Source organism: Mustela erminea, chromosome X (genome assembly GCF_009829155.1).
Source record: "Mustela erminea isolate mMusErm1 chromosome X, mMusErm1.Pri, whole genome shotgun sequence".
NCBI classification, from domain to species: Eukaryota; Metazoa; Chordata; class Mammalia; order Carnivora; family Mustelidae; genus Mustela; species Mustela erminea.
In genome coordinates this window covers 41,748,708-41,761,952 of record NC_045635.1, presented here as the reverse complement: position 1 = coordinate 41,761,952, position 13,245 = coordinate 41,748,708, and the positions used below count along the sequence as shown (strand labels likewise).

The following is a 13,245-nucleotide window of genomic DNA, read 5'->3' as shown; positions in this document are numbered from 1 at the left end:
CTGTGAGCCTTTATTGAATGCCCTCTGTGTGTCCCAACTCTAAGTCCCCTCTCCAAGAGCTTATTTCTCCAAAGCACCTAGAAAACATTTACTAAGTGCCTGGTGTATGCCCTATCTCCAAACCCCTTTCTCAAACGTGTTTTGCTCAAATGAGTCCCATGAGCATTTTTGAGGCTCTGTGTGTGACTCATCTTCAGACTCTCCCCCAAATCCTTTTCCTCCAATGGATCTAGAAAGCATTTATTGAGGGCCTTGTTTATTCTCCATTCTCAGGCTACTCCAAAGACCCTTCCTTTGGTGAACCCACCTAGAATTTATTCCCTGCCTGCTGCGTGAGCCTACTCGAAAGCTTCTTTCCTCCAGTGTATTCAGCAAGCATTTATTGCCTGCTGTTTACCCCATCCCCAAACCCTTTCCCCAGTGACATCAGTCTGCATGTGTTGAACACCATCTGCATGACCCAACCTTAGACCTTCTCCATAAAGACTTGTCTCCAGTTAATACAGTGATCAAATATCTAATACTTGGTGTGTGCACCATTTCAGTCCTCTTTCCAGAGGCCTTTTCTTTTTACTCACCCCTTGGAGCGTTTGAGGAGGACCACCGTGTGCCTGATTCTATGCCTTCACCACAAGAGCCTTTCCTTTCATGGATGGAGAATCAAGCTTACATAGATCAGGCTTCTGCAGCCCCATTCCCCTTCCCTGAAGACTTTTCCTCCAGTGGATCCAGTGATTGTATGCCTACCTCTAGCCCACCTTCCAGCAAAGACCTTTTCTTTTAATGGATCCAGTGAGCATCTCTTTTTGTACTGTCTGCCAGGTGCTTGATTCTAATCACCTTCCCCTAGAGACCTTTTCTTCCTATGGCTCCTGTGAGCATTTGTGGAGTGCTGTCTGTGTGCTCTATGTTCACACACCTCCTTCCCAAAGTCTTTTTCTTTTAGTGGATCCGGTAAGCACATATGCAGTGCCTGCTGTATGCAGGGAGTAGACATCTCTTCCTTATCCCTAGAAGAAACTGTGCCAGTCATAAAGCCTCTCCCTAGGGTCCTTTTTTTTTTTATTAATCTAGAGCCCAGTTTATAAGGATTACCCTTTTTCCACTCCCCTCAATGTCCCTAGGATTCCCTCTCCCAATCTTAAGTCCATACCCCAAAAGGTCTTTCTTCTACTTAAGCCAGTAAACACTTACTTGAGTTCCTACTATATAAGGGCCATTCTGAACGCCTTCTTTTCCAAGTCTGAAAGTTGCTGTCCTGTTTCAAGACCTCTCTCTCCAGGAGTCTACTTCAACCTAAATTTATTGAGTACCAGCTTTTTACTGTTTAGATCGCTCCTCCCCCGCTGCCTTTACCTAGCAGCCTTTCTCTCTATTCAGAGCCGTTTATTCACTCTATAGGTATTTACTGCATAGTTTCCATGTGTCAGAGTGTGGGAGGTATCCATTTAGCATTACTCATACTAGGAAGATCCCTCCTTCAGTTCCCCTTCCTTTTAACCCCAACTACCGGCTGGATTCTCTACATCTTTTTCTCCATTCAACCCCACAATTGTTTAATAAACACTTACTATATACTAAGGTCCCCATATTCAGTGCCTCTTTCCCTCCCCCTCTTGAAGCTCTAATTCCCCCTTTGACAATCCTCATCTGACCTTTGAGTCTATGCAATCTGGAAAGTTCACAATGTGCACCTACCGTATTCTGGCGAGGTCCCCTCCCTCCCTTCGCAGCCATCTTCCCAGCTGCTTCCCCCCACCAGTTAATCCAAAAAGCATTTGTTAATCTCCGTATTCTTTTCAAACAACCACCTCCTTTTCTCCATCAATCCATAAAGCAGTTCTTGAATACTTGCTGTAATTCCTTCACCAACATCCTCTCACACAGGAGCCATCTCCTTGGCTAAATTTGCTCCACTGAAGTCAACAAACATTAATGGGGCCCCTGCTGTGTACTGGTAGCCACTCTCCTTTAGACTTCCCTTCCCCACTCCCACACTCCAGGAAGTTCCTTTGCTGCATTCTCCCTTAGTCCAGCAAACATTTATTAATTATCTACGGAATACTGACAAGACCCTCCCCCTTTCCATAATTACAACTCCAATGTTTTCCATTGTTTTCGAAGTTGTCTGGAAGCATTTATTGAGCACCTGTTAAATTCAGTGAAAGATTCTTCCCTTCTCTTCCTGCATCTCAGAAACCCCCCTTTATCCAGCTGTTCTAGTCTCTTCTTCTGGTCAATCTAGCAAGTGTTTACTTAGTGTCTACTATAGTTGGGGTGCGATGGACTTGTATACGCATGGCAGGCTCAGCGTGGGGAACAGAGACCTCTGCATCACCTGCCTACAGATACTGCAAATACCATCCAGGCTTTGGGGATTTCAGCCTGGAATAGAGGAGGAGTTGTGCAGACTCCGTAATGGATTGTACTCCTAGATAGAGTCTGACACCTTTTCCACCAAATCTCACCACTCTCACCCCTTCCTGGGTCTCAGGTCCTCTGTGGCGCACACTTGCAAACTCTGAGTTGAGAATCATCTCCCCCTTTTAAAGATAAAGTAGCTGAGTGTTTAGTTCAAACTGCAGGTCACCTACTGGCTTATAACCAGGATTTTGTTTTCTTCATGCAGTAGTATAAATGAAAATAGACTCTAACAAGAAATATATTACACATAGTAAGTGGGATTATTACCATTTAGTGGAACTGTTACTCCAGGAAATATAATCAGTAATGTATGCCATGTATTACATGTGGCATATGCTCTATCATACATTTGCTATATAATTGGTTTATAGTACATAATACATATATATATATACATATGTGTGTGTTTTTCTTTGTGAAATGGAAGAAAATGGAATAGAAAATATCAGACTCCGTTACACATAGTAAAGGTAATCATTTACTGAAAGTTTCATTCCAGTTCTATAGATATGTTTATGTACCTAGAAGGTATGGTTAGTATGTAATATGTAATATATGATATATTACATAAGGCACACTATATTATATTCGCTGTGTAACAGTAGAGGTGTCATATAACATATATTACATATATAAGGTAGGTTATTATGTATCTATGTATACAGTGGGTTATATAAACTATATCTCTTCTTGTGGCTTCTTTTCTTAGACTTCCCTGGAAGCAGGCCCTGAGACTCTGAGGTTTGTGTGCAGATTTACTGGGGAGAGCTCTTGGGAACAACACCTGTTGCGGGGGAGGAGTGAGGGAAGCAGGATTTAGTGGAGGGAAAGGTTGATCTATGATGCAGCCACAACAGAAGCCTCAGCCAACACTTGGGGGGAGCTAGGGAGCTAGGATGACCCTTCAGAGAGACCTTCATGGGGGGGGGGTGTCCAAGCTTTTGTATTCTTACATCAGTCAATCATTAGGCATGGGCTGCCCCCTGGAAGGAAGCCTTTTCTTGGGGAAGGCAGATCCCTGCTGAAGAAGGCAGTTCCCAGGGAGGGACTCCCAGTGAGCGACTCCCAGTGAGCACTGAGAGCCTTCAGCAGCAAATCTCCCTGGAAGTTGGGAACTAGATAGGAAGGCTTGAAGGTGAGCGCATGGTGTGGCGGGTGGAGGCGGGGTGGGGGGCGGTAGAGCAAATGGGAGTGGGGGAAGATCTGAGGGGAGCACAGAGTCCACTCCTTATACTGCTCAGATTCACTTCTTAGATTAAGTTAATCGCCCCATCTGGGCACAGCATCTCCAGGATTGTGATTGGTCAGATTTTCCGGGGAGGTGGGGGAAGCTTGAAAGAGAACGGGTTAGTAGCCTCCACTGCTGCAGAAATAAATGATCTGCTTTTTCTGTTTCCTTCTTCTACCATACATTCTAGATTCCCCTCCCCCTCAGCTAGCGCCTCTCTTGGTCTCTGAAGCTTACCTGATGAGTGATCCATTCCCTCATCCTTGAGGGATCCCTGAGCCCTTGGTCCCCGTGCCCTTCTCAGGCTGTGGCCACTGTCCTTGTTCATTTCCCTGCAGAGCTGTGCAAGGAGTACCCACAGACAGCCAAGAAGATCGCCTGTGTGCCAAACATATCTCTCCCCACCCCCCGCTCTTGCCGTGTAATAACAACCCCACCTCCTCCTGATGTTCAAGGCCACGTACCCCTGTGAAGACAGTGATTCATTCCGCTTCATATTCACTGGCGTGTGAAACCTAGGTGTCCAGGTGGCATCCGTAGCTTCGAATGTAATAGGATTCTTGCTGTGTCCCCTGGTAGCGGTGTTCCCCCTTGGAGAACCAGGACCTCTAACCTTGCAGAGCCTTGAGGGAGCAGGAAACATCCGTTCCAAAAGTGGATCACTGGGACTGATGGTAAGCTGGGCCCCTCCTACTTTCTCCTCCGAGTTCCCAGACCCGTATGTTGTACCTACTGGGAACACAGCACAAAGAATGGGCCGCTGATTTTGGGTGCTTTGGAGGACGGTGCCCCATTCTTTGACAGTATCATGTCCAAGCTAGCATCTTCGCCCTGGCTGCAAGCTGTTCCAGACCAGCAGCTCCTGGGTGCTGTGATGTATAACATCACCAATCAACTCCAAGGTCATGGGCCCGCTTCAGGACCTCCTTTGCTATCAAGTGTGTCTTTCCATTTGATGCAGTGTTATGAGAGATCTCATACCGGTGGCTCCAACATTGGGTAAGCCCTTGGGCAGTGATACTGGCTATGACCCTGCGGTCGGCAAACCCCCCACATACAATATTTCTGTCAAAATGAATCCTTCGTCTTTCCAGGGTAGATGGGGCCCAATGGAGTCAGCTCGCCACCAAGTGGCTAGCTAGGCTTCTTAAGGGATAGGGACAGTGCCGTGTCACAGGCTTGGTGTTGGTCTCTGCTGCTGAAAAATTGGACCTCAAGCAATAATGCCATTGGCCCCACTTAGAGCCATTCTCTCTGCTTGTCCTGCTACTTCATTCATGGGCCCATCTGCTCGCACTGGGGTGGCTGACTTGAGAGGCTGGCTGACATCATCGGGCTGACTCATTCCGTCTACCTGGTTGTTTAGTGCCTCTTCCATTGTGGATGCTGTCTGGTGGGTGTTAACACACAATGCACAAATCTTCACTCCTCACTTTTTGCCCACTCCCATGTCCACCCACGTTTCTGTGCCCCAGACCTTCTTGTCCTGATCTTCTTCTTTTTTTTTAAGCTTTTATTTAAACTCCAGCTAGTTAACACACAGTGTGATATTAGTGTCAGGTCTACAGTCTAGTGAGTCAGGACTTCCTTACGTGGCCCGGTGCCCATCGTCTATTTCACCCTTGCCCTCCCACCCCTGTAACCATCAGTTTGTTCTCTATAGTTAAGAGTCTGTATCTTGGTTTGCCTCCCCCCCTTTTACACTTTGCTCATTTGTTGTGTTTCTTAAATTCCGCCTAGGAGTGAGATCATATGGTATTTGTCTTTCTCCACTGACTTACTTTACTTAGCATAATGCTCCTTGTCTTGATCTCCTTATATTTTTCCTTCAAGGCCTCCGATCAGCCAAGCCACCCACCATGGCCCACCGGTGAATGTATATTCTAATGGTGGGCCATTTCCCTTTGCTTGCTAAGTAGATTACCAGGGGCCCAGCCCAAAGCTCTGCCCATTGGGAACTCTGCCACTGTCTTCCACAATCACCCTGAGTGGGGCTATGACACAGCCTCTGTCCCTTTTTGGCTTCTCCCCACACACCAAACCAGTCCATTTGTGAACCAAGCTGAGGTTTTTTTCTCCCTTCCTTCAGCCACTGGCTGTGAGGGGTCCCCTTGGTGAGCTGAGAGAGACACCCGGGCACCAGGATGGGTGACACGGGCATCGGGATAACCTGTTCAGTTAAGCTTGCTCAGTCCTGCTTAAGCCTGATCCCAGCTGCTGGGTCCACGTGACGTTATTATTTGGTGGGCCCGGCCAGACCCAGCTCACGAGGGGCACCCAGAGGCACAATCGCTTGGTGCCCCATAGCCATGCATTCTGTCTCTTCCAGAGCCTGGTAGGGCACCAGAAAGTGGTTCTCAAGAGTCACATGATTCTCTGCTGCAGATGGCCTGGCTTTGCTCCAGAACCCCCAAGGGCCTCCCACTCACACTTCCCATAAGCTCCACATTGCATCTTTTCCCACTACTGACTTATCCAGTATCATAGGATCTGCGGGGTATATGGCCTAAGTGGAAAGATGGCTGGCACCATGGTCTGGCCCTCCTGCCGATCCCTTTCTGCTCTGGCCCCCGTTCAGGGAGGGCAGCCTAATGCTCCCCCTGAAATAGGAATCAGAGTAGTATCTTCAGGTGCGGGATAGGCTGCTTCTAGAACCTGACAATGCCTACCAAGTGCTATGCGCTTTTCCTCGTGGCAGGAGGTGCGAGATGTGACGCTTTGCCCTATTATTTGGCGGGGGCTGTCCTGGGCCTGCCTTGGGCTATTGGACCCCTGGAACTTTTACTAATGTTCCGGGCCCCTGAGTCTTTGTAGTGTTCATCTCCCGCCCTCTGGAGAGCATACATCTTAGCCAGACAACGTGCTAGTCATCCCTTGCTTGTCTTGCCCAGTCAATAAGATGCCATTGATAAAGTGGTCCAGTGTGACATCCTGGGGGATGTCCACATGGCCCAGTGCCTTTGGACCATAGAATGACACATGGTGAGAAAGACAGCATGACCCCATGGCAAGACCATCAACAGATATTGCCGTCAGTTCCATGTGAACGTGAAAGGTCACTGATCTTCTTTTCTGGTCAGAATAGAAGAGTGCATTCAGGAAGTCAGTGGCTACCTGCTGGACCCGAGTTCTGCTCTGACAATGGCAGCCTATCCAGTATAGCTGCTTCCCTTAGGGATACTGCTTGGTCGAGCTTTCAAGAGTCTACAGACATTCTCCAGGAGCCGAACTAGTCCATTCAATGGGAGATATGATGGGACTAACACCCCTGCATCCCTTAGATCTTTCAGAAGCGCTAGTTTCCAACATCACCCTTGGGATAGATATAATCTAGCTTGGATATAATCTAGCTTGGATTTGCTGATTTGATCGGGGGGGTGAGGGTGTGGTTCTAGAGGCGTCCATTTGGACCTTCCCACCACAATAGCTCTTACCCCACAAGCCAAGGAACCCACGTAGTGGTTCTGACAACTACAGATATGTCCAGTTTAATTATGCATTTGCGGACTGGAGAAGTGGCCGTGGGGTGGACCTGTGGACCCAGGGGACCCACTGTGAACAGGACCTGGGACAGGACTTCAGTTACCACCTTCCCACTACTGTGCTTCTCAGCCCGGCTGGTGCCACTCTTACCAGCATATTCCTTATTGATTTTGTGAGTTGGGTAGATCCTCTGGCCCTTCCCATAGAACAGAGTCAGCTGATGAGTTTCCTAGACTCATGTAGCATAACTTCTCTAACATGTCTGCTTCTTTGAGTCCTTTGATCCTTTCTTCCACAGTCTGCCATGGAAGATTTGGCATTTCTGCTTCACTTGGTGTGGGCCACTGTTTTCTCCAAGCCTCCACAAGGCATCCAACGGTCCTTGCCAGGGTTTCCAGTTCTGGGTCCTGGGAGAGCGCTCCAACTTCATGTTCAACCTCCTTGTTCCATTGTCCTTAGGACCCAGCTTCTTGCATACTTTTACAGCTCTTGTCAGTACATACTGGCCAGATTTTTCAGCTTCTGTATACTGTTTCCTTCCTTTGCAAATATACCTTTTCAATCAGACGTACTAGGATTTGACCCTGCTTATTGATCTGGTTGCTAAGAGGGGAGGGAGGGAGGTTGTGAAAGGGGCGAGCATTGTTTTAAAAGGCACCTGCTTCCTTCAAGGCCTCTGTATTACCTTCAAGCAGAGGGAAGGTCTATATTTTAACAAGGAGGAGAAGCCTACCTCTGCAGGCCCAGTCGGTTCAGGTGAAGCAATAAGTTTAAGGTATTACATGCATCTTCCCAGATATCCCCATCCCAAGTCTAAGGGCTTCAATCTTGGCCTATTTGGGCCCTGATCATGACATAAGAGATGTGCTAGGCCTGAGAATTCAACCTCCTCTGAAGTTTTGTTACACTTAGGATCATGCCCTAAGTCCCTGGTCTTCCCCAATGCCTGCCCTCCAGTTGCAAAGGATTAGGGTTTCCTTAAATGTAACCAAGGGGATCCTCTCGCTTCCACATTTTGCTTTGGATTAGTGATCACTCACCCTGAACATATCCCATCTTTCTTCAGCTAATCATTGGCATTTAGCAAACAGTCACTGGAGTCTGCTGACCATTTCCCCCAGGCCTTTAGAGCACCAGGGACATTTCACCAACTGGTGCACTCCCTTCTGCCAGATCTTATTACAGTTGACCCTCAGTAAAAGTTACTGATGGCCCCACACCCCAGGGGATGCCACACTGTAATTCTTATGCTCATGAGAATGAACTCCACACTCCCACTTTTCCCACCACGGACAAGTCCAGTATCATGGAATGTGCCAGAACATAAGGGTGTGAGTGGTTTCCTGCTGGTACCACAGCGCAGACCTGCGGCAGAGTGTGTTATGTGGCTACAGTATGTGGGTGGCTTTCCGTGCCCCCCAACAAAGGAGGGTTCCTCCTTGCCTGCTGGCTGCTGGGTGACCCAATTCCAGAATGGCATTAGTCTTTTTTTGTGGTTTGACATCTCTGGCACACTGGTTTAGGCTGGGTTCTCTGGGATCAGATTTCGAGGCAGGCATTTGTATGCAGGAGGCTTGCGGGGGTGTGCATTTAGGATCAACCCCTGTAAGAAAGGCAGGGTTGGGCAGAGGGGACAGCTGGTCCACAAGGCAGCTGCATCAGAGACTGACTAGGGGGAACACCTGCGGTGGGATGGTCCTTCAGAGTCAGCCTATACTGAGGCCAAGAGGCTAGCCTTTGTACTCACCCATGGACCAGAGAGAAGACACGGGCTGCCTAAAGTAGGTCTAACCTTGGCCAAGGCAATTCTCTATGAGAGAAGACAGTTCCCAGTGGGACATAGCCCTAAGATGTCACCAGCTGACACTCAGGGTGCATTGGCTGTGAAGAGGCCATCTGAGCAGAGCACTACGTATTCATTATACTTAGGGTCAAAAAAGTTTGAAATATGGGGCGCCTGGGTGGCTCAGTCAGTTAAGCATCTGCCTTCAGCTCAGGCCATGATTCTGGGGGTCCTGGGATGGAGCCCTGCATGGGGCTCCCTGCTCAGTGGGGAGCCTGCTTCCCCCTCTCCTCCCCACTCGTCTTCTCCTCTCTCTCTCATTCTCAAATAAATTAAATGAAATCTTTTTTTAAAACTTTGAAATACAGTGATAGAGTCTACACTCATCATTATTTTATAAATGAAAAAAATGTGCCAGTCTCAGAGAAATTCCCCTCCAACGCTTGTAAGGGGCTTGTAAGGGGACAGTGTCGGTAATGGAGTGTGCTTGTGAGAGAGAGGGAGGGAGAGGGAGGCGAGAAAATGGCTGTGCTTGGGGTCTTTGGGGTTTGTCCATGAAGTCTGTAGGGCCCGTTTATGTTGGGTGGGTGTCTGTGTCAGAGACAAGCCTGGGAGTGCCTCCTTTCCTCATCCCTCTTGAGTGAGACCCCTGACCAGAGATGATCTTCTGCGTGTAGAGAAGCCTGTTAGGTAGGAATCCTGCGCCTAGGGTAGGATGCCGCTGGAAACCCAGCCTGGCCCAGGGATAACGAGGTAGGAGTTCGTGCTGCGCTCCTGGCTGGCTTCCCCTCGCACTCCCCTGGCTGGCTGGCTGCCAGCCACATCCCTCCCTACGCCCATCATTGCTGCCCTCCCCCTCCTCGCCGCTTCCAGTAGAACCACCGCCAGCCTGCACCCCTCGGATCTGCTCCTCTTTTATCTAGTCGCCCACCCATAGTTGGGTCCCTCAAAGCGCTCAGGCACACATGGACAAGTGTGATCCTCCACGGGGAAGGGCCAGGGCATGGAAGGATCCTTCAGGACTCACAAGCAGACACAGGCGACTGAGGCATTCCCCAGGCACACTTCATATATACATATTCTCTACGGGGTTTTGGTTTTGTTTGTTTGTTTGTTTGTTTGGGATTTTTAGGTGTTTTGTTTTGTTTCGCTTTGTTTTGTTACCATTTACAAACCTCCATGCAATTCCAAAGTACATTACCACTTGCAGAGTGCACTCCTCCTTTGGCAATGCTTTTTGAAGAAAACATTTCTGGGAGCGGTGTGACGAGCAAACAACCCTCTGGGGAATGTCTGCCTGCCGGCTGTGGTTTGAGAACTTCGTTTAGAGTTCACAACGTCCTCTGACATTTACACACCTCCGGAAGGGATCACAACAGAACTTACGGTATCCCAAGCACTGTTGAGCTTTGCAAAGGGTTTCAACAATCACGAAGCACTTTATGGCTCTGAAGGATAAACGGGTCAAAGGGAACTGGCCTGGGTTTTGACTTCCTGAGACTGATGGCTGTGCTCTGCTTTTCCTCTCCAGGGCAAAATACTTCAAAGGGAAGAAGATCCATGGAGAAATTGACATTAAAGTAGAACAGGTTAGTTGGGGCAGATGGATCTGGGGGTCGGCTGTCCAGACCGAAACCTGGATGGTCGTTTTGGTTTGATGTGGGTAAATCACAGATATTTTTTCTCCTTCCTAGGCTGAATTCTCTGATCTCAACCTCGTGGCCCACGCCAATGGTGGATTCTCTGTGGACATGGAAGTTCTTCGGAACGGGGTGAAGGTCGTGCGGTAAGCAGAGAGGTGAACTTGGTGTTATGGGACAGGCATAAGGACTCCCTTAGAGCTGTGGGAGCGTCACCCCCCCACCACCCATTCTCCTGGGAGCAAGAACTTAGGTATGTTACAATAGCCAAGATATGGAAACAATGTAAGTGCCCACTAGTGAATGAATGGATAAAGAAGATGTAGTGTGTATATACTATGAAATATTTAGGCACGAGAGAGAAGGAAATCCTGCCCTTTGCAACAACGTGAATGGACCTTGAGGACATTATGCTAAGTAAGATAAATCAGAGGGAGAAAGACAAATACTGTATGATATCTCTTGTCTGTGGAATCTAAAAAAAGCCAACCTCATAAAAATAGAGAGTAAAATGGTGGTTACCAGGGACTGAGGGGTGATAGAATAAAAGAGATGTTTAGGGGCACCTGGGTGGCTCAGTGCGTTGAGCCTCTGTCTTCGGCTCAGGTCATGATCTCAGGGTCCTGGGATGGAGCCCCGCATCGGGCTCTCTGCTCAGCGGAGAGCCTGCTTCTGCCTCTCTCTAAGCCTGCCTCTCTGCCTACTTGTGATCTCTCTCTCCGTCAAATAAATAAATAAAATCTTAAAAAAAAAAAAAGAAGAGTTGTTTAAGGGTATAAACCATCAAATAAATAAATAAAATCTTTAAAAAAAATAGAAGAGTTGTTTAAGGGTATAAACCTATACCTGGAAGATAGGTCCTGGAGATCCAATGTACAGTGTAGTGAATATAGATAACAATATTGTATCTTTTTTTAAGAAGATTTTTATTTATTTATTTGACACAGAGAGAGAGAGATCACAAGTAGGCAGAGAGGCAGGCAGAGAGAGGGGAAGCAGGCTTCCTGCTGAGCAGAGAGCCTGATGTGGGGCTTGATCCCAGGACCCTGGAATCATGACCTGAGCCAAAGGCAGAAGCTCAATGCACTGAGCCACCTAGGCGCCCCAACTATATTGTATCTTAACTATGGATGTTATTAAGAGGCCAGATCTTAATTATTCCCACCACAAAAAGGAAGTGATAATTATGTGACATGATAGAAGTGCTAAATAATGCTACAGTGACAATTCTATTACAATATATGTGTGTCTAATTGACATCTTTTTTTTTTTTTTTAAGATTTTATCCATGGGGTACCTGGGTGGCTCAGTGGGTTAAAGCCTCTGCCTTCGGCTCAGGTCATGGTCCCAGGGTCCTGGGATTGAGCCCCACATCATCGGGCTCTCTGCTCAGCAGGGGAGCCTGCTTCCCTTCCTCTCTCTATGCCTGCCTCTCTGCCTACTTGTGATCTCTGTCAAATAAATAAATAAAATCTAAAAAAAAGAAAAGATTTTATCCATTCACTTGACAGAGATCACAAGTAGGAAGAGAGGCAGGCAGAGAGAGAGAGAGAGAAGGAAACAGGCTCCCCGCTGAGCAGAGAGCCCAATGCGCTGGATCCCAGGACCCTGGGATCACGACCTGAGCCAAAGGCAGAGGCTTTAACCCACTGAGCCACCCAGGCGCCCCTAATCGACATCTTTTATGCCTTAAACTTACACAGTGTTATATGTCAACTTAAAAAGAAATTAGTGGGGGCGGGTGCCTGGGTGGCTTAGTGGGTTAAAGCCTCTGCCTTCGGCTCAGGTCGTGATCTCAGTGGGATCGAGCCCCGAATCAGGCTCTCTGCTTGGCGGGGAGCCTGCTTCCCCACCTCTCTCTGCCTGCCTCTCTGCCTACTTGTGATCTCTGTCAAAAAGAAACTTAAAAAAAAATGAAATTAGGGGGGCACCTAGGTAACTCAGTCGGATAACCATCTGCCTTCGCCTCAGGTCATGATCCCAGAGTCCTGCGATCCAGTCCCATGTCTAGCTCCCTGCCTGGCATGAAGCCTGCTTCTCCCTTCCCCACTTCCCCTGCTTGTGTTCCCTCTCTCGCTGTCTCTCTCTGTGTGTCAAATAAATAAATAAAAATCTATATTAAATAAATAAATAAATAAAAAGAAATTAGGGGGGTGCTTGAGTGGCTCAGTTGGTTAAGCGTCTGCCTTCAGCTCAGGTCATGATCCTGGGGTCCTGGGATCGAGTCCTGCATCAGGCTCCCTGCCCAGCCAAGACCTGCTTCTCTCTTTCCCTCTGCTACTCCCCCTGCTTGTGCTCTCTCATTCTCGTCTCTCTCTGTCATATAAATAAATAAAATCTTTTTTCTTCAAAGATTTTATTTATTTATTTGGCAGACAGAGATCATAAGTAAGCAGAGAGGTAGGCAGAGAGAGGAGGATACAGGCTCCCTGCTGAGCAGAGAGCCGGATGCGGGGCTGGATCCCAGGACCCTGAGATCATGACCTGAACCAAAGGCAGAGGCTTTAACCCACTGAGCCATCCAGGTGCCCCTAAAGAAAATCTTTAAAAAAACAAAAACAGGGGCGCCTGGGTGGCTCAGTGGCTTAAGCCGCTGCCTTCGGCTCAGGTCATGATCTCAGGGTCCTGGGATCGAGTCCCGCATCGGGCTCTCTGCTCAGCAGGGAGCCTGCTTCCCTCTCTCTCTC

The 13,245-nt window shown here is 48.1% G+C and overlaps 1 protein-coding gene across 2 annotated transcripts in view; it reads left to right on the top strand.

Moving 5' to 3' along the window:
- The window catches only part of SYN1 (synapsin I), a 47,357-nt gene that overhangs the window by 1,018 nt on the left and 33,094 nt on the right, over positions 1–13,245 (top strand). For both annotated transcript variants that reach the window (XM_032330003.1, XM_032330002.1), the window contains exons 2-3: positions 10,450–10,507; positions 10,613–10,704. In XM_032330003.1, coding sequence (XP_032185894.1) covers positions 10,450–10,507; positions 10,613–10,704 — 150 coding nt within the window. The remainder of the gene's footprint in view (positions 1–10,449; positions 10,508–10,612; positions 10,705–13,245) is intronic.